The 20360-nt window shown below is 42.0% G+C and overlaps 1 protein-coding gene across 3 annotated transcripts in view; it reads left to right on the top strand.

Annotated features, from left to right (window-relative positions):
- rnf213a (ring finger protein 213a) overlaps nucleotides 1-19807 on the top strand; it is a 33040-nt gene extending 13233 nt beyond the window's left edge. The window contains exons 24-67 of one of the 3 annotated variants that reach the window (XM_039824079.1): nucleotides 6-170; nucleotides 562-1849; nucleotides 1960-2141; nucleotides 2257-2412; nucleotides 2515-6123; nucleotides 6214-6338; nucleotides 6428-6544; nucleotides 6624-6748; nucleotides 6834-6950; nucleotides 7054-7115; nucleotides 7212-7365; nucleotides 7454-7595; nucleotides 7692-7883; nucleotides 7984-8114; nucleotides 8198-8355; nucleotides 8456-8662; nucleotides 8868-9055; nucleotides 9167-9287; nucleotides 9405-9505; nucleotides 9597-9779; nucleotides 10020-10186; nucleotides 10289-10391; nucleotides 10494-10608; nucleotides 10748-10955; nucleotides 11081-11280; nucleotides 11397-11519; nucleotides 11622-11732; nucleotides 11975-12217; nucleotides 13616-13691; nucleotides 13780-13814; nucleotides 13903-14003; nucleotides 14111-14267; nucleotides 14454-14628; nucleotides 15197-15291; nucleotides 15423-15674; nucleotides 15906-16038; nucleotides 16369-16452; nucleotides 16535-16715; nucleotides 16994-17195; nucleotides 17299-17376; nucleotides 17503-17700; nucleotides 17953-18042; nucleotides 18211-18389; nucleotides 18927-19807. In XM_039824079.1, the coding sequence (XP_039680013.1) occupies nucleotides 6-170; nucleotides 562-1849; nucleotides 1960-2141; nucleotides 2257-2412; nucleotides 2515-6123; nucleotides 6214-6338; nucleotides 6428-6544; nucleotides 6624-6748; nucleotides 6834-6950; nucleotides 7054-7115; nucleotides 7212-7365; nucleotides 7454-7595; nucleotides 7692-7883; nucleotides 7984-8114; nucleotides 8198-8355; nucleotides 8456-8662; nucleotides 8868-9055; nucleotides 9167-9287; nucleotides 9405-9505; nucleotides 9597-9779; nucleotides 10020-10186; nucleotides 10289-10391; nucleotides 10494-10608; nucleotides 10748-10955; nucleotides 11081-11280; nucleotides 11397-11519; nucleotides 11622-11732; nucleotides 11975-12217; nucleotides 13616-13691; nucleotides 13780-13814; nucleotides 13903-14003; nucleotides 14111-14267; nucleotides 14454-14628; nucleotides 15197-15291; nucleotides 15423-15674; nucleotides 15906-16038; nucleotides 16369-16452; nucleotides 16535-16715; nucleotides 16994-17195; nucleotides 17299-17376; nucleotides 17503-17700; nucleotides 17953-18042; nucleotides 18211-18389; nucleotides 18927-19083 (10986 nt within the window). In that variant the 3' untranslated portion in view covers nucleotides 19084-19807. Of the gene's footprint in view, nucleotides 1-5; nucleotides 171-561; nucleotides 1850-1959; nucleotides 2142-2256; nucleotides 2413-2514; nucleotides 6124-6213; nucleotides 6339-6427; nucleotides 6545-6623; nucleotides 6749-6833; nucleotides 6951-7044; nucleotides 7116-7211; nucleotides 7366-7453; nucleotides 7596-7691; nucleotides 7884-7983; nucleotides 8115-8197; nucleotides 8356-8455; nucleotides 8663-8867; nucleotides 9056-9166; nucleotides 9288-9404; nucleotides 9506-9596; nucleotides 9780-10019; nucleotides 10187-10288; nucleotides 10392-10493; nucleotides 10609-10747; nucleotides 10956-11080; nucleotides 11281-11396; nucleotides 11520-11621; nucleotides 11733-11974; nucleotides 12218-13615; nucleotides 13692-13779; nucleotides 13815-13902; nucleotides 14004-14110; nucleotides 14268-14453; nucleotides 14629-15196; nucleotides 15292-15422; nucleotides 15675-15905; nucleotides 16039-16368; nucleotides 16453-16534; nucleotides 16716-16993; nucleotides 17196-17298; nucleotides 17377-17502; nucleotides 17701-17952; nucleotides 18043-18210; nucleotides 18390-18926 lie in introns of all 3 variants that reach the window. The other 2 variants (XM_039824077.1, XM_039824078.1) reach the window with 2 other exon arrangements.
- The last annotated feature ends 553 nt before the right edge of the window (nucleotides 19808-20360 follow it).

The following is a 20360-nucleotide window of genomic DNA, read 5'->3' as shown; positions in this document are numbered from 1 at the left end:
TCCAGTTGAGTCTTGACACAGCCCTGAAGCTGCAGATTCCAGAGGAGCATGATGAGGGTCAGCAGATGCGCTGCTATTCTCTTGAGGATCTGCGGGAGCTGCAGAACAAACTCATGCTTATGTCTGGGAAAGGTGATCAAGGGCAGAATGAAGTTGATCATTTTACAGAGGTATATTAAAATGTTTCCCTTTTTATTTAATTAACATAGGTCAATTTGTTTAGCATAATAAATACTACTACTACAACTACCAATGCTTCTACTACTACTTGTATATAATAATGATAATTATAAGCAATTTTTTGTTCATTGTTTTCTCTATCTTTGAAGATGCATCAAGTTGTTGTAAAACATTACCAAAAATCACAATAATTAAAACAACAAATAAAAGGATTAATAAAGTATGGCAAAAAGGGACAGAGCTAATATCTATTGACATCAACAGTAATGACTTGGGTGTACTTACTGCATAAAATATAATGAATTTGGAATCATCGTCATTAGCTCAATGTTTGACAGCATTCACATTTGCATCTGACTTTATTTTGTATTTCTTTTTCAGGTTTTTGCCAGTGTTCAAAGACTAGCTGAGGCATTCATTGCCCTATACACTGCTGGCAATCCTCTGTTCAGGCACTGGGAAGCGCAAATCAACTGCAGTTTTAGCTGCGAGGAACACAGCATTGTGATGGACTTCAACCTGGGCAGTGTTCTTAGTGTTGTCATTGTGGAGGGCAGTATAGAGGAGCAGCTTCCTGAATTTTGCAGGAAAATGGAAAAGTGCCTGGACTATTGGATGGATTTCGTGGACAAACAAAGATCCCAGCATTACTATCTGAACTACTATACAGCCGAACAGATTGTATACCTGTGCAGCAAGCTGACACAGCAAAATGTGACCAATATGGAGGACCAGGTTCTTATGCTGCTCTCCTTCGTCAAACCAAATTGCACAGCCTCAGACTTGAGGCAGGTCTGGCATGCACTCCAGTATGAGATCCTCACCAAACCACAAGAGCAAAACGAAGACATTGAGTTCCAGACTTTTGTTATGGTGCCAAGAAGTGAGCTGGGAGACCCAGACTTTCCTAGTGAGCTGGATCCTCTGCTAAGTCTTGTGGAACAATCAGATGGTTCCCAGAAATTTGATCTGATATGGAATGCTTATATGAAAGACATGAAGAATTATCTTCCCCACATTCTTGATATAAAAAGTCTTGGAAGACTGTTGGAAATACTGGCCAACAAAGAAGATGAGAGTAAAGACGATGAGAGTGAAGAAGACATTTCTGATGATAACATTGGGGATTTCATACAGAGGCAGCTACCTAAAGGCTTGGCTGCTGGGAATCCAAACCTCATTGTTTGCCCACATGATGAGGTCCTGACATCTTGCATCTCTGTTTACATGAGTAGCGAAGAAGAGACCCTTCCCACCTATGATGAAGTCCTCCTGTGCAACTCCTCAACACCATACGAACAGGTTGAGCTATTCCTCAGACGCTGTCTCAGCATAGGCTACAGTGGACACAAGATATACTCTCTACTGTATGGAGATCTGCTCACTTATGATGTGAGCTCTAAAGTTGAGAACTTTTTTCAGCGAATAAAAATGCAGAGCAGGAAAGACTACAAACTTGTCATCATCTGCAGCTCGGAAAGAGAACATGCCTACCTTCCCTCAGCCTTCAGCCAGTACAGATTGCACATGGTTCCCCAGGAGCCATTGGCAAGGATCCAGAGGTACCTCCACAAACACTACATTGTCCCAGCAGATCAATGCAGTGCTGCAGCTGCATTCAAAGACCGACTGTGCGTTGGTGTTGTCTCATCCAAAAGGGCTGGTGTTGGTTAGTATATATGTACAGTACTCTGCTATTTCAAATTAATGATGATGAATATTTTACTCCTAAGATTATTGATACCTATGATAGTTACCTTTTTTTTCTTTTAAATGCAGGTAAATCTCTCTATGTCAAGAGACTGTATGAAAAACTGAAGCACTCAACCAAAAAGCCGTCCATGATGAAATGCATCCGCTTGATTGAACCAAATGTTGATGAGAATGTCATCCTTCAATCTCTGTTGGACACCCCCAAGAGGAAAGAACTTGTGATGTTCCATTTTGACATCACATCATCGGTAATAATGAGTCTCAAGTTAATGCTTATTGCAATATAGCTGTATTACTGTAATAGGACATGTATCAACAGTTTACATATAGTGTTAATGGATTGTGTTTTATGTGATTGAAAAGGTGCAGAAAGGTCTCCACGAGTTTCTTTTTAAATTGTTGATTCTGCGCTATTTGATGGACTCTGAGGGAAAGACGTGGAAGTGCAGTGACACGCAGCTGTATGTCATAGAGATTTTAGAGCCGTCTGTCATGTCAACCAGAAATGACTCACGGCAGGTAAGAATTTTTACAATTTTGGCATTATCACTAATCATTTGTCATCTGATTTTAAACCATTGATTATCATATGTTGTGGTTTCATCTCTGTTTTCTTTATAGATTCAAACAATAAACAGCACATTCACAGACGTGTTTCCAAATATTTTCTGCCGACCACCCAAAGAGGTGCTAATGCTAGAGATGAAGAAGCAAGAACATCCTACCATTGTGAGCACTGATGACCCACTAATGGATGATGAGGAATTCAGGAGTGCAGCCTTTCAGCGGCCATACCAGTATCTCACAAGGTTTCATAACCACAGTGATCTTGATGCGTTCAGATATCAGGATGTTGAAGGGTCACATTTGGAATGTCTTCAGATGCTTCTCATGTACTGTGGTGTTATGGACCCATCCTGGGCAGAACTGAGGAACTTTGCATGGTTCCTTAACCTTCAGCTGAAAGACTGTGAGACATCTGTTTTTTGTGATGCTACTTTCACTGGAGACACGCTGACTGGATTCAAAACCTTTGTGGTGGACTTCATGATTCTGATGGCAAAGGACTTTGCCACTCCGTCACTCAGCATCTCTGACCAGAGTCCTGGGAGGCTGCAGATGGACCTGTCTGGTGTCCGAGATGAAGACTTGGCTCCTTTTCTGATCAGAAAGAGATGGGAAACAGAACCACATCCATACATCTTCTTTAATGATGACCATGTGTCCATGACCTTCATTGGTTTCCATCTTCAGCCCAATGAACAGAACTCTGTTGATGCCATTGATCCCACCTCAGGAAGGGTGATAAAAAAGAATGTCATGACAAGAGAATTGTATGAAGGCCTAAATCTTCAGAGAGTCCCTTTCAACATCAACTTTGATTGCCTTCCAAGAGGGGAGAAAATAGAGAGAATCTGCAATGTTCTTGGTATCCAATGGCCTCTTGACCCTGATGAAACATATGAACTTACAACTGACAACATACTAAAGATGCTGGCAATCCATATGCGGTTTAGGTGTGGCATCCCTGTCATTATCATGGGCGAGACGGGATGTGGTAAGACAAGGCTCATCAAGTTCCTTTGTGAGTTGCGGAGGAGTGGAGTGGCCACTGAGAACATGAAACTGGTCAAGGTGCATGGAGGGACAACTTCTGAGATGATTTACACCAAAATCAGAGAGGCAGAAGCCATTGCTTCTATTAACAAGCACGACTATGGATTTGACTCTGTTCTTTTCTTTGATGAGGCCAACACTACCGATGCCATCAGCAGCATTAAGGAGGTCCTCTGTGACAAGACAGTCAAGGGGGAAAGTTTGACACCCAACTGTGGATTGCAGATTATCGCAGCATGCAACCCTTACCGAAAGCACACAGATGAGATGATTCAGAGGTTAGAATCTGCTGGTCTTGGGTACAAAGTTCGAGCTGAAGAGACTGATGAAAAGCTTGGGTCCATCCCTCTCCGCCAGTTAGTCTATAGAGTTCAAGCATTACCTCCAAGCATGATCCCTCTTGTGTGGGACTTTGGACAGTTAAACGATCACACAGAGAAAACTTACATCCAACAGATTGTGCAGAGAGTGGTTGAAAACAAAGGCATCGATGAAAGTTACCTCAAGTGGATCACTGACGTCCTTTCGGCTTCACAGAAGTACATGCGGATGAGAAAGGATGAATGCAGCTTTGTCAGCCTGAGAGATGTTGAACGCTGCATGCAGTCATTTGTTTGGTTCTACGACAACCACGTCATGTTGTTTGCAGAGCTTGAAAAATTTGAGATTACTCAAAATGCTGAGAAGAATGAAAGGCATCACAGACAGCCTGAAGTCAGAGACCCTGTACTATGGTCCCTAGTCATGGCCATAGGAGTGTGCTACCATGCCTGTCTAGAAAATAAGGATAAATACAGGCAGAAAATCAGCAAATGCCTCCCACAAGCATACGTTCCAGCAAAAGTAATGCAGGAAATCACACTCATGCAGGATTTACTTCTAAGTGGTGTGCCAATGGGGGATACTATTGCAAGAAACAGTGCCCTTAAAGAGAATGTCTTCATGATGGTTATCTGCATTGAGCTAAGAATCCCTCTCTTCTTAGTTGGAAAACCTGGAAGTTCAAAATCTCTGTCTAAAACTCTGGTAGCAGATGCAATGCAGGGCCAAGCTGCTCATTCTGACCTCTACAAAAAGCTTAAACAGATCCATTTGGTTTCCTTCCAGTGTAGCCCTCACTCAACACCAGAAGGCATCATTAATACATTCAAGCAATGCGGACGCTTTCAGGAAGGAAAGAACCTAGACGAGTACATTTCAGTTGTGGTTCTTGATGAGATTGGGCTGGCTGAGGACTCGCCAAAGATGCCACTGAAAACCCTTCACCCACTGCTAGAAGAGGGATGCATTGATGATGAGCCACTACCTCACAAAAAGGTTGGATTCATTGGCATCTCCAACTGGGCTTTAGACCCTGCGAAGATGAACAGAGGCATTTTTGTGTCCCGTGGTGACCCTGATGAGAGGGAACTCATCGAGAGTGCTAAAGGCATTTGCAAATCTGATGCAATGGTTTTGGAGAAGGTCAGGGATTTTTTCCAACCCTTTGCAAGAGCCTACTTAAAGATCTGCCGCAAACAAGGCAAAGGCTTTTTTGGCCTACGTGACTATTACAGCTTGATTAAAATGATTTTTGCAGCGGCCAAGGCTTCTCAAAGAAAGCCCACTGCAGAAGAAACTGTGAAGGCAGTGTTGAGAAATTTCAGTGGCAGGGATGATGTGGATGCAGTTACTGTTTTTACCAAAAGGCTGCAGATTTCACCCAACCTGGAGAACATCAGTGCCATTGAGTTTGTGAGAGAAAACATTCAAACAGTTGGACAAGAAGAAGAATGTCGGTACCTGCTGGTGCTAACAAAAAACTACGCAGCACTACAGATCCTGCAGCAAACCTTCTTTTCAAAAAGTGGTCAGCCAGAAATAATCTTTGGATCCAGTTTCCCGAAAGACCAAGAGTACACCCAAATCTGCCGCAACATCAACAGAGTAAAGATCTGCATGGAGACAGGTCAAACAGTTGTGCTCCTAAACTTGCAGAACCTCTATGAAAGTCTGTATGATGCCCTCAACCAATACTATGTCTGCTTGGGAGGACAGAAATATGTGGATCTTGGACTGGGAACACACCGTGTAAAATGTAGGGTGCACAAAGACTTCCGGCTAATTGTCATTGAGGAAAGAGAGGTGGTCTACAAACAGTTCCCAATACCTCTCATCAACAGGCTGGAGAAACACTACCTGGACATCCACACTGTCCTTAAAACTGAGCAGAAGAGGTTGGTGGATGAATTGGAGAAATGGTTGAGACTTTTTGTGTCTCTCAGCAGTCAACACTCATCAGTAGCTCAGGCTTACAAGTACCAACTGCCAGACGTCTTCATCGGCTACCACTCAGACACATGTGCTTCTGTGGTACTTCAAGTCATAGAGAAGCAGAAAGACAGTTTGGAGATCTCAGACCCTGAGAGGAGAATACTGGATGAGGCTAAACTCATACTGCTCAAATGTGCCACACCAGACTCAGTTGTGCGGTTGGACTGCACAGGCCTTCCCAAAGTGGAGAGTGAAAATCTGGCCAGGGTCTACTTTGAAGAGCAGAATAACAACTGTTTAGCTGACTTCATTCTTGCTCACACAAGGCAGGAAGTCCATTGCTACTCCTCCTTCACAGAGGTAACCTTAAAGTTGTCATTCTAGGGTAAAATATATCACAACGCTGTAGGTATTTAGGATTGAGGATTTAATTGTTATTTTAAACCATAGGTGACAACATTCTCCAGACTTCTGACATCATCTGACCTGGAACCACTAGTGCAAGTGTTGCATAGTGTTGAGCTTCTCTCCCTCCAGCAGTTTGACACCGAGCATTCCTTCCTAAAGAAGATCAGGTTTGTTAAAGAATAATTAGTAGAATATACTTAAATCTTTAGGTATGATCTCAGTCTAAAGATTAGGCCTATTCTCTGTTTTCTTGTAGGAACTTCCTCACAGCTGAAAATGGCAGCAGCATCGCTGGGCCCTGCAACAAGATCCTCCTCATTCAGTGTGATTTTGATGAGGGCTCTCACAGTGCCAATCTCATTGCATCTGCAAAGTAGGTCCAACATTTCTTCTGTTGTGTATGCACAACTGTGGGATTTTTTGCTCTATTGAGTTTTGCTGTTCATTTTTAGGTATTCATCCATAAATGAAATCAACAAGCTAACTCAGGAGAGCACAGGAAGCAGGGTGTTTGTCTACTTTATTGCCAGACTGCCAAGAATGGAAGGAGGGACCTCCTACGTTGGCTTTCATGGAGGTAAGGCTACCATGACTTGTGATTACATTTTTTTTTTTGTATCACATTGTTTACAGAATAATCTGAAACACATTAATGTTTACAGGCCCCTGGAGATCAGTTCACATTGATGACCTCAGACGGTCAAAAGACATTGTTTCAGACATCAAAGCCTTGCAAAACATGACTATCAGTCAAATGTTTGAAACAAAGATGAGTCAAGGTAACTGATTGATAAATTGTTGATATCAAATCATAAGTTTCTCTACATAAAATGTATTTTGTGGCATTAAATAACAAAATTCTTCTCCATGGAGATGCCGTAGCCATGGAGGTGGATGACATGTACACTGAAAATGAGCATGAGGAAGCAGAGTCAGAGGAAAATGTGAGTACAGACAACATATATTTCAAACATTTGCTGCTGTGGGAAAACCATAACTTTGTAATATAATTTTTTTTCTGCCTTTTCCTCCTGCCGCAGGGCTTGTATAATGTTGTGGACACCACAGCACTGGTGCGGAGCTGTGTGCAGGCTGCAGTAGGCATGCTGAGGGACCAGGTGGAAAGTGGCCTGCGCAGTACTCGGAGAGTTGAGATCCTGCTGACACTCCTCAGTGACAATGACGAAATAAAAGGTACTAACAACATTTTTTGTGTTTTTGCAGTTGCAATCATGCTCATCTATGCAATTCCTTGGTCATCATGTAATTTAACTCTTATCAGGTGAATTTCTGCAAACTGTGAAGATGCATCTTCACTCATTGCTGGTGACTAATGATGGCAACACCTTCTCATCCATCAAAAGCAACTGGGTCATTAAGGAGGCCTCAAACATTGATGCCTTGCAAGAAGGAGGCACCTTCAGGTGAGTGTTCAGCTGCAGCATACAAAATGTCTGTGTTTGCCTTTTATATTCCTAATATGTTTAACAGCATTGTGAACGTTTTGGGGGTCATGACAGGCACACCTTATGGAAGCGCATTCAGGCTGTGGTCATTCCCCTCTTGGCGCAACTGCTTTCAGTCATTGACCGTGACCAAAACTTGGACATCCTGCTAGATACAAACTGTGGCGAATTTGTCAAGAGACTGTGGTTAGATATCTTTGGCAATGATAAGCTGCTGGAAATCCCACACCTAACATTGGACCACAAGTAAGTGGTGGTAATGCTGCACTTTGCATAAAGGATGTAAGATTTAACCTACTGTTTACTTTACATATTTACATTTTTTTATTGTTTTCTGTTATCGCAGCTCTGGGACAAGAACAATCCTTGTCCAGAACTACATCGCCCGAGACAGGAACATGGGCTGCAGCATGCCCTTCAGCTGGAGGATCAAGGACTACCTGGAGGAACTCTGGGTTCATGCGCTTCAGCGTGAAGGTAATGGCCTGATAACACTCTCCATAACTGGCATGTCACTACCACAGTGTTGTTTTGTAAATGAACATGTATATGTCTGTTAGGCCACACTCAACAAGAGTTTGATGAGTTCTTTTGGAAGACACCACTGGGACGATACATTGAGAAAGCAGACCGAGAGGCGCAGACCGAGTTTTTCCAACGCTACCTTCAGGATTTCATCTCCATGACAATGAATGTGACTTGTCAGGAAGATCTGCAGGTTTGTTTTTCTGTACTACTTGAAGCCCTTAATTTGTAACGCTACATCTGTGTGATGGCGTGTGCATGTATATACTAACGCACATTATTTGCTTTTCTAGCTCCTGTGTGATGCCCTAAACTGTTGCGTCAATGAGCTGCGATTGCAGCTCAATGCCCCTGATACAGCGGCATCTCTTCCCTGGATTCATGCTGCTTATCATGAGTTCAAGAACCGACTGCAGAACCTCTCCAGAATGATCTGCATTGAGCCCCAGGTGACCCAGCACCTCTTGAAGAATCATCATACCAGAGACGGGGTTGAAATGGTGAGCATCTAAAGACTGTTTGGATTAAATAATTATTTTAATATAAAATAATACTTTTCTTTTTCTGCTACCTTTCAATGTTTTTGAATTTGGCATGCACAATATTGACTTTAAGATTAAATTATGTTTGGTAATTTTAATATTATTTACGTTGCCCTTTTTAGTGGCCTGTGATGTGTAGTGATCATATTTCCCTGTCTTCAAGATACTCGATGTGTATGCTGCTTTTGCATGTGTGGAGTACCTTGAGCCTAGACTCCTGGACACAGATGCCCAAAGACAAGCCTGGCTCAGACAGGTCAAAAAGCTCCAGGTTCCCATTGAGTTGATCTGCTCAGAGGACATTGTGAGATGCTATGGAGAGAGGAGCAAGGCGATCGTCTGTAGAGTCCAGTAAGTCACGCTTAACTAAATATACATTTAAATGGTGGAACAGCTAGCAGTAGATACTGTTTTAGCTTAATTGAGTTGGATGGTTATTTGTTTGTGTTTCGTTGTTCTTAGAGCTGGATGGAATCGGATTTTTTCTCTTTCTCTATTTGTGGAACACATGCTGCTGGGCATTGAGGAGGTAGAGAAGAAGCTGACACCTTTAGTTTTGGAGCATACAAAAGGGCTTTGCCAGGTTGGTCTGGGTTCTTTGTACTAACCTGAATTTTCATGAATTCACTTAATCGCTATAAAACTGCATCAACAATAATTCCTTTGTCCTTAATAACATGTATTACCTGTACTGTCATAGATACTGGAAAAAAATTCTGACCTCAAAACTCAGCAGTCATTTGAGGCAGTAATCGGTTTGCTCAAAACCTGCAAAGATGGAGCCGTTGAACGCATCTTCAGGTAGAAATTCAGTTTTCTATCGTTTGCCTTCATCAGAATCTCTACTGTACTTTGCCTCAACCTTGTGTCATCACCTGTTTGTTTTTTCCAGGTTTGGTCTTACACTGTGCCCAGTGTGTATGGGACACCCCCAAGATCCGCTCTGCCTGCCATGTGAACACATCTACTGTGTTGCCTGTATCAAACAGTGGTTGGTCCCCGGTCAGATGTACTGTCCCCTCTGCATGCAGCAAGTTAACGACGACCTCCCCCTGGTTCCTTCAGATGCCATCAGGTTGGTAACTGCATGCGGATCATAACGAGAACTGATTTAAAAATGTTGTTTCTCATAAAAGGCACAGATATGGTGTGCTTCTTTACACACACACACACACACACACACACACACACACACACACACACACACACTGTGCTGTTATAGGTTTCTTCATAGGATCAAGGTAACTCCATGTTGTGTAAACCTGGCATGTACTGAATTTGAACAAAAAGCTGTTGTGTCTCTTGTTTTGTGTAGGATTCTAATCAACCAACATGCTCAGTTCAGGAAGCAGTGCAATGCTTTCTTCATTGACCTGGTGTCCACTGTGTGCTTCAAAGACAACTCCCCTCCCTGTTCAGCTGTCATTCTCCATTTGCTGTCCTTTCTCATGGTGGAGGCCAACACTGTTCCCATTCTCAGAGGTAGGGCACTGCTCTGACCCTTGTCACTTGGGTTTGTGCACATCCATGTATCTGCTTACACATGTGTTGTCAGCTCTGATTATCCTTTTTGTTTTTTTCCAGTTAATCGACACACGTTGACAAAGGTGCTCTCTCCATTTGATGACTCTGTGGATAAAAATCCAGTGGTTCGGTCAGTAGTGCTCAAACTGCTGCTGAAGTACAGGTGAGGCGCTATGGTTGCACATTGGATAAAGCCTACTTATGTACGCTTCTAACATTTTTAGCACTGTTTCTCATTTTTGTATATATTTTTCTGTTTCTGAAGCTTTGATGAAGTTAAAGGTTACCTGCAGCAATATCTGGTCGCAGTTGAGCAGAGCAACATCTTGGAGGAGACTGACAAAACTGAACTCTACTCGTTGTACATTAACTGCCTGGAGGTACACAGGAATTCTGACTTTTTCTTTGTTTGTTCAATAAGATAAATTAGATACAAATATGCTAATCACACCTGTGGGTTTTGGTATCTTGCATTGTGATGCAACTTTCATATGATATATTCCCCTTTCATTTCTCTAGGATTCTATGTTTGAAAGGTTGCAGTTCAGGTCCATTGCAGACCAGCAGATGTGTCTGCAGGATGAAAGTGTCTTCCTGACTGATTACCTACAATCGCATGGTCAGTCTGCTGAAACAGCCACTGTGGAGTATCTGCAGCAGGTGGCCAGAGTGCGTATGGACCTGGATATGGCTGCTAGCCTCATTGTGGAAAAACTCAGAGCAACAGGTGTTTCATTTTGATGAAATACAGGATTATCTTCTCACATACTGTTCATGTACTAGTGGTATGTGATTAGTAATTTGTTAATTTTACCAAAATTATATTCTTTTTTTTTCTCTTTTTACTCATAGCAGAGGCTCGGGAGACTGGTCAAAGTGGGACCACAGCCTTCCTGACCAGTGTGTTGAACTTATGTAGACGCAGTAGAAACGACTGGTATCGTGTCTACTTGATCCGTAAGATCTGCAGCCAACATGGAGTGGAGTTTGTCCTTAAACTTCTCAAAGTGGATGACATGCGCTGGCTCTTCCCTGAAGAAGTGCTGCAAAAGGTTCATTTACCCACATTGTGATTTTTAGTGCCAGTGCCAAAATGAAGGCACAGTTGTATTCTAAGTGTAATGCTAGCAGTTACTAAATAGTGTGGTTGAATTTTCATTACATCCAGAGTAAAGAAGCCACCCCGATAGACCAGTATCTTGTGTGTGGGGAGCACTACAAGACCATCAGAAATGCTGTCGCAAAGGGAGTTATGGAAGGCAAAATGGATGGACTGGACGAGACTTGTGAGGTAATGTTACATAACGTTCTTGTAGGTAACTGAGCATCTGGTCAGGCCTCTGTTTTTGTGTGCTTGTTTACATGGGTATCTTGTTGCTCTTTTTCTTCATAGGGGTGCAGATGCTTACCGCAGTGTACCACAGTTTATCTTTTGTTGGCGTTGTACAGAGAAGTCACCACTCTCTACAGAGAAGCCAATGCTAGCTTCCATCCCAAGCCTGAGGTACATCTTATATTAATAAGACCTAATGTGCTGCTCTGATATAATCTGCTTGCACCTATTTGTGCAAATGACCACAAGTAAGCTATTCTGAAACTTGTTGTGAGTTCATCTAACTTGTTTTCAAGTCATATTTTGCTTGCAATTATGGAATGGGAACCAAACACAAAAATGCAGTTCTTTACTGGACTGTTAACTGTCTTTGTCATTAAATTACTTATATTTATGTATATTTGTACCTGCAGCAATTGGAAGCCCTGATGGCCTACATCCAGAACTCCAAATTCCTTGCCAGCCCACAGGTGAAGGCTTTTGCCAAGTCTTTGGTGATCAACCGACTCGGGCCATTGGTTGTTTGTCCCGGGGCCCCTGGTGCCCAGTCTGTGTCGGTGGAATTAACTATTCACCTGGCTGCTGTCGTGATCTGCGGGAACAAGGGGATCTTAGCTCCCCTACAACAGCTTGCAATGGCACCTGCCAACATGCAGGTACAGTGTGTATATTGTCAGCTGCTTTCTGTGTTGGCAACTAGGCCTCCTCTTCTTGTAGGTGAATTGGTTTATCGGTGTTTTAAGCTCCCAACGTCTCCTTCCAGGCCTGGAAGGCACTAGGATTGGGCTATGGTTAAGGTTAGGGTTAGGTGCCTTGAAATCAACGGTCGCAGTGCTGCCTGGAAGGAGACGTTGGGGGCTTAAAACACCATTGAGCGGTGAATTGAATGTAGGGCTGCAACGATTCTTCGAATAACTCGAATAATTCGATTACAAAAAATCCTCGAAGCAAAATTCTTTGCCTCGAAGCTTCGTTAAATCAATGTAATTAAGGTTGTACGGCTCACTGTGTTTCCGCACGGAGGATTATTACTAGCGCACAAGAGGTTTGCGCTTCTGCGGACACAAGACTGACGGCCCATATTACAAATGAAGGAAGACGAAAATAGCGAGGGTCTAAAAGGGAGAGACAGGCGAGAGAAAACGACAGAAAGTTTGGGATCATTTTAAGCTGCAAACATGCTGCTACATCACCTCTGTAACAAACCTCCAGTGTACTCATCCATTCCACGGAGCCAACCCGACACAAGGTAGCTAAGGTCTGCTGCTCTCGTCCACCGCGCTGTTTACACAACTAGCCTGCAGCATGCTATTTTGCTAATAGCGATGTTTTACACAACTAGCCTACAACATGCTACTCTGCTAATAGCGATGTTTTACCAAGCTAAAACGAAAGCTGTCGGTTTGTAGTGTAACTTTTTATTAGTTTGCTTCTAATCTTTGGAAATGTAGCTGCTGCCGGAGACAAACCGGCTCCTCCCCCCAGCATGGCTACTTAATATGCACGTGAATGACATCATCATGCATTCTTTCATAGATATAGAACAATCTATGCATTCTTTATTCTTTCTCCTCACCATAGATATAGCTATGCTCCTCACTGTGTATTAGGCTTCTGAAAATGTGTCCCCCAGAACAGTGTAGTTGAGTAGCCCTGCTGTAAACCCTCTGGTCAGTGAACAGCTCTTTTGCATATCCAGTGCAAAGAGCCAGAGGCAAGAAGGGGAATTGGGTGAAAAATATTAACATTTGGGCCACCAAAAATGTACTATTGTAATGTATTTCTTTTTAAGGGTCTTGGAATTTGGCAATACATTTTTTTGCTTTTTCTAAAAAAGGAAACCAGTCTTTTGTATATATACAAGCGACAGGTTTCCTTTTTTTTAGTAAACAGCAATAATAAATATTTACTATTGCTGTTTACTAAGTATTTCTTACTAAGTATTTCTTATCCGATTACTCGATTAATCGATGGAATAATCGGTAGAATATTCGATTACTAAAATAATCGATAGCTGCAGCCCTAATTGAATGTGTTTTTATCTGTTGGTACAGGCAGCCTTCTTGCCAACCATGCCAGAGGACATGTTAGCAGTGGCTCAACAAGCTATGGGACCTTTGCAGTGGTACCGTAAGTAAACAAAAAAAAAGCTCTGCCCATTGTAGTCAAATATCATTGAAAATTCTATACAAGTAATTTTTGATTTGATTTACCATAGATTGTCCAAATGGTCACCCCTGCACCATTGGAGAGGTATGCTATGTTCAGTCTGACTTTTTATAGTATTCTTTTCATACTCTAAAGAATAATTTTTCTTTGCGTCCTGTTTCTTTTTCTTTAGTGTGGCCAGCCCATGCAAAAAAGTCAATGTTTGGACTGTGGTGTTGAAATTGGAGGAGACAACCACATACCTGTGAGAGGATTTCAAGCCGTTCAGTTGCAGTAAGTGGTCTATCAGTTAATTCTAAAAAAGAATGGAATACAGAATAAAGTTAATTAGTGTATATTTTCTTTTAATTTGTATTAATTTATTAATTGTCTTCTCACAGGGGTGACCGCACTCGGACAGGCCACATCCTCGGCGACCCCAGTCGCAGGGACAATCCCGACATGCTGGACACAAAGAGCATTTCACCGGTTCCCTTTACCATGGTCCGCATGCTCACTCACATGGCCATGCTGCTGGGTGCCTGCAGCCACCCACAGGTAGCTTAAATAATGAGTCCAGTTCTAATGGAGATCCTTCACCCTGCAACATATTCTTGAGTGTTTATAGGTGCAGCAAAAAAACAACAACCCAATCGTTGAAGTGTTATAGCACTGTTGATATCTTGCTGTTTGCATTTTAAAGGGAGGAGTCTGGTCAGTCATCCACTTTATTTGTGTTTCTAGTCCATCTCTGCCATCATCAAGCCTCCAGTACCTGACCCAGGTGCATTTCTGCTTGCTCACCTGCGAAAGGACATGAAACATCTTATCCGATCCCTGGGTAAAGGGACAGACGATACAGTCAGCGCTGTTCACCTGCTCATCAGCAGCCTCCTGGAACCCAAACAGCAACAAACATGTAAGGAACATAATGATACCAAAAATATCTGAATCTGAATACCAACCCGTGTCCATCAATTTAGTTCAGCTTTGTTACGGTTTTCACTTCTATTCTAAAGGTAGTGAAAGCATGTTTCTAAAAAGTGTTGTGCCTGAACCTTCTTCTACCTTGTTACTGTAAATGTGTGGGCTGCAGGAGTGACAGAAAATAAAAAAGAGAGGGAAGGGGTGCCCTCCAGTGGTCAGAAATGGTGTGGTGTTCATATGCAATGTTGTATGGGATGTTATGAAGGTGTTACTTTATATGGCGTCATTTTAAGTCACTCAAGGCAACACATGCAGGATCTGGTTGTCAGGATTGTTGTTTGCAATGCTACCTCTATCTTTCCATATGATCCAGGATGATATGGTGAGGTTATTACAGTGGTAACTTACTATGGTAACTTCATACAGCCTTATATTATGTGCAACATTTTTTACTTGTTTTGAGACGTACCTACATAGGATACATTTGGCCCTCCAAAAATGAAACCCAAAATTCACTGGATTACCTTATACTATTTAACACAGCTGGTCTTTCCTTTCAGGGCCGGTTCCTTATGACAATGTGCTTTCCACCAAAGAGGCTAGAAATGGATGGGAGATGGAAGTGAGCAACGCCCTCATCACACCTCAGCTGAAGGTAAAAATACTTTTTGAGCATTTGTTCTAAATGGGAACAAATAAAGCACATGTAATTTAAGCATATAATTTTGCCTGTTTGTAAAATATGTGCATATAACACATTTTCTTATGTCATTTTCTCCTCCACAGCACTTGGATAGACAGCTAAAGGAAGTGAACACATTCATCCGGGCTGACTCTCGCATCTCTGCCAATCCAATCATGAAGCTCATGTTTGGCGAACCCCGTCTCTTCTTGGCCTCACTGCCCCAAAATTCTCTGATCCACGGTACTGCTGTGTGGAGCTGCAGGGAGAAAGTGTCTCTGCTGAGCCTCACCCACATTGTAGAGCAGAATGATGGCAAAGACACCCTGCCGGTGCTCTGGAGATTTCTGCATAGGGTAAGAAAACGGTCACCGGATATGCAAGTCCACTTTTAAAAGTCAGCGAAATAATCCAGTGTACTTTTTTTACTTTTGTCTGCTTTGTGGAATGGAGGATTAAGTTAGACTCCATGTCAACGTTGGTAACATTGATTTAACGAAGCTTCGAGGCAGTCATTTTGCATCGAGGATTTTTTGTAATCGAATTATTCGAGGAATCGTTTCAGCCCTACATATTTTATATTTTAGGAAGCAGAGCTCCGACTGGTGAAGCATCTTCCTGATATCCTCACGCTCCAGAGAGATCTGGTCAAGAAGCTTCAAAACATCACTGAGCTGACTTGTGGCACCATTGCCGAATTCCTCCAGAGTCGGAAAGCAGGTACTGAAACTAACTACGTCTGTCTACGAGAGTGGTTCTCAACTTTTTCAATTGTATGACTCACTTACAGAAGATATGCAAAGTTCCACGCAATTCCTAATTACCTCTTTCTCGGAAATGTCTTAGTAAAAAAGCTGGGGACTTGCAATTTTTAGAACCTGCTTGCCAAGAAATGAGTTGTTTTAACCTGGAAGGAGACAATGGTTGAGTGTTCTTAAAAGAGCTTAATCTCTTCCACACAGGAGATGTCTTAATATGCTATTGACAGTCTATCCAATGTACTGCAAGTCATGCCTCTAGTTGACGTGTGTACTCTTTTCATGTGTGCAGTTTCGCTGAAAGCCTGGTATGATAAACACGTCAAAATCTTCCTGACAACCTGGAATCAGCTCAGAGTGTCTTTGGCCACTAACGGTAAATACAAACCCACTTTGTTACACCAACACTGGCCTGTCCAACATCTTGATTCGATTTGAATTGAAATGTTGTCGTTCAGGGGAGATCAAGATCCCAGCCGAGTTCTGCCAGAACGACCTGGACCTGGACAGTGACTTCAAGGTGCTGTTACCACGGCGACAAGGCCCAGGCCTGTGCTCTACAGCCCTTGTGAGCTACCTCATTGCTCTGCACAATGAACTGGTCTACTGTGTGGACAAACACACCGGAGAGGAGACCAGGTGGGGGCGCTCATGCCACATTCTTCTCACTTGCACACGTTTGGCTGTAAAAACATAGTGTGTAATCTTCTGCCCAAAATATATACTGCATTTATGAATTCATATTTCTGAGAAATTGTTAAAAGGATAGAAACAATTATTTACAATTAGTATTTAAAATTAATTAATTACCACATCATAGGCAGAAACGGTTGAAAACAGAAAAAATGAAGAATTATTAATATACATAACACATGCACATGCACACTGGCTGACTGGTCTGTTTATCCCTCCCCCAGCTACAAAGTGAGCCCGGCGGATGTGACTGACCTGCATGTGATTCGGTATGAGCTGGATAGGGACCTGATGCCCCTGGTTCTGTCAAACACCCAGTACAGCATTGAGAGGGGCCAGGAGACTCTTCATGAGTACGACTTGCCCAAGATCCAGCAACAGATCGTCTCCCGCTTCTTACTGGGCAAACCTCTCATCACTCTCAATGTGAGCAAATGGAAAGCACAAGCAAAGCTCCGAAATGACTCCAATTTGTTTGGGACATTTTTTTTTTTTTTTAATACCTTATGCCTCTGTCCCTTTTCCACAGGGCATCCCAACACTAGTGAACAGACATGAACGCAACTATGAGATTATCCTGAAGGATGTAAAAGCAAAAGTCCAGCAAGTAAGTTGTAATATACAGTACAGTACTGGAACTACAGTACATCAGTTTATCACAAATGGTACATCAACATGTTGCTGTAGATAATCCCCTAAGGAGATGATCCGACCTGTGTCTGTGTGCAAACAGGAGCCTCTTCAGACTCTCACGCTGTTCTCCGTGGCTGGGGAGTTGCACTCCTACAGTGAGGTGTGTGAGGCCTTGTCCACACTGGAAGTGGCCCTTGGTTTTCTCGCCATGACCGGGGGAGAGCCTCACATGCAGCTGTCCTGCTACCTGGAGGAGGTGCTGCAGATGGGAAACCAGATGGCTGCACCTATCCTCAAGGTCAGCCTGTCGGAGTCACCGGTTATTTTATCTCTCGCTTCCACAGACAGTTGTGTTACTTTGTATACAAACCATTTGCCAAATGTGCCCCTAAAAGCAACTTTTTTTGTGGTCTGACTTTTTCGTGCTGTCATACTATACTTTTACTCCCCGAGTATTGGATTTAAATGAACATTGTTTTAATTGGTGTGGATCTTTTTTTATGTGGTAGACATGAGATATAACTTAATGTTCTCCCTGCTTTGCTCACAGGCTCTGAGCATGTGCTGTCTAAAGCATTGTGTGTCTCTGTGGCAGCTGTTGGCCTCACTCAAATCAGAAAATATGCTGCGGCTCAAGAGGGTAAGGCATCAGTATACAGATACAGAGGTGGAAATGGTATTATTATTCGTGGTAGCAGTTGCTTATTACATTTTGCTTACTACATCTGTATAAAAGTGCAGTATTATTATTATTATTATTATTATTATTATTATTTTGCCTATTCCATGCATTCTCTGTGTTCTTCAGGATCCATTCGTGGAAGTCTCAGAGAAATACAAACAGGCTCTGAGTGAGGACGAGCACAGGCTGCTAACTGGCTTCTTTTCGAAGAGCAGCGCTGACTCTTTCCTGCTGGAAATGCACGAGTTCCTGGTGCTGGTCCTCAAAAAGCCCAATGCACCGGATACCTACAGGCCTGACTGGAGGTAAAACCAAATGTTTTTTTTATAATAACCCTTACACGTGTCTATACATCCTTAAAATCGTGTCTAAAATTAAGCCCGGATCATTCAAAATAAAAAAAACCTGTTGCCGTGTTTTTGCTCTTTGTTGAAACAAAGTGCATCTTGTTCCACTCCTACTTTGAGCAAATTTGGCAAGATTTAGCATGCTGCACACAAACAAAGCTGAAGTTAACTTTGGTCAGAGTTGGCTCTCTACATTTTACAGGAAAAGAAAAACCGAGACAAACGGTGATGTTGATTTTTACAAATTTCTTTTGTTTGATTGTGGCTTGGGGACATCCCATGAAGTTGAAACCCTATATCTAAGTAAATACTGTGCTATTAAGTAACGTAGCCATTAACTTTTTTTTGTATCAATTATTGAAAATGTACCTCTAGTCCTCTGCCTCAATGAAGTGTGCCAGGTGTTTTTGCTACATGTATGTATATTTATGCATGTACGTGTGATGTCAGATCATGTATGATCATATATGAAGTATATGTTTTGTCTCTTAAAAGCCTGAAAGACACACTGGTGTCTTACATGGAGCGTAAAGACCTGGACACCCCTCCTGATGTGGACGAACTCTTCCCAGTAGAGATCTGCCTGTCCCAGTATGTTGAAGCCTGGAAGTTCATCATGGCCTTCAAGCAGGAACGCGGTCCGAGACAATAAGGACCAGATAAAAGGGTTGTTTTGTTGTCCGCCTCCTTTATTTGATGTCATCACATCCCTCAGATGAAGTTTACAATCATGACCAATCAACAGTATTGAAGTGGTATGGAAATGTGTATGTGATAAGTTCTGTATTTTACACATATTTATCCAGAGATGTGCCTTTTTAAGAGCACTTATGTTTAGCTTCATGTGGCCACAAAATAGGTGTGCAGTTCACCTGTATGAAGAGGTGAACTCTGGGGATTTCCTTTTGATTATCTGTTCTTGCTTTGTGTGTTTTGTTGTTGTTTTTTTCCTGAGCACCAACATGTACAGAGTTTCTGTACATCTCAGTCTTCTTTCTTGCACTTTACTTGTAATGTGAATTTGTCTGTCTCGAAGAGGCAGAAAAACAATCTTAATTCAACTCAGGTACAAAATTTGGAATAACTGGTCTGAAAATCACCCTGACCTAAGTCACTTTATCAAGAAAAACATTTTTCACTTTGCTTAAAGCTGTTTTGTCAATTTCATCCTTTTTGTATCGCTGTTTATCATGTTATGTTGATGTGCCATATGTATGTTTAAAATTTCACTTGCCTTTCTTTCACTTTTTAAATTCACGGTCTAAAAAAATGTTTCCTTAAAAAAAAAAGTTTCCTTAAAGTGTATTTCCTTTTACATTCCAGTTTTGTCTGTTTGGTAATACATACTGCTTCCAATAAAGCATACATTTAACTTTTGTGGGCTTGTTTTTGTATTATGAGAAAAAAAACATGTTTTAAATGTGACCTATTATTCACCTCATCATGCTAGTGTGGCTCAGTGCTGCCCCCTCCCCTTCCTGGTTAATCACAGTCTGAGTAATATTGCCATAACTTGTCTAATTACTTGTCAATATGTTACAGCAGCAGAAATATATTTTGGTGTATTGTTAATGTTTCCATCTGCCACTGAAGCTATATTATTTCCTCAGCCAGCTATGAATTGGACTCTGAGTAGTCTTGAATCCTGTTATCATAGTGGAGTGTGACAGTAGAATATTTTGCAAGTGCAAGTAATGAAATGTGGATTTCTTGCTTAGATTCACCTCCTGTGAGACTAATATCATTTATGGTCATAAGCAGATTCCATTGTGTCTTCTGTCATTTTTGTTTCTTGTGTGATGTTGCCATCAGCTCAAAGAGTACATATGTTTTGTACATATCTCTAGTAGTATCTGCCTGTAGAGATCATTTTAGTCTTACTGTCCCAGATTTTGAGATATCCCTCTGACATTTCTGTTGCTCATTCCC

The sequence above is a fragment of the Perca fluviatilis genome, chromosome 15 (genome assembly GCF_010015445.1).
Source record: "Perca fluviatilis chromosome 15, GENO_Pfluv_1.0, whole genome shotgun sequence".
NCBI lineage: Eukaryota > Metazoa > Chordata > Actinopteri > Perciformes > Percidae > Perca > Perca fluviatilis.
This window is presented reverse-complemented; position numbering and strand designations above follow the sequence as displayed.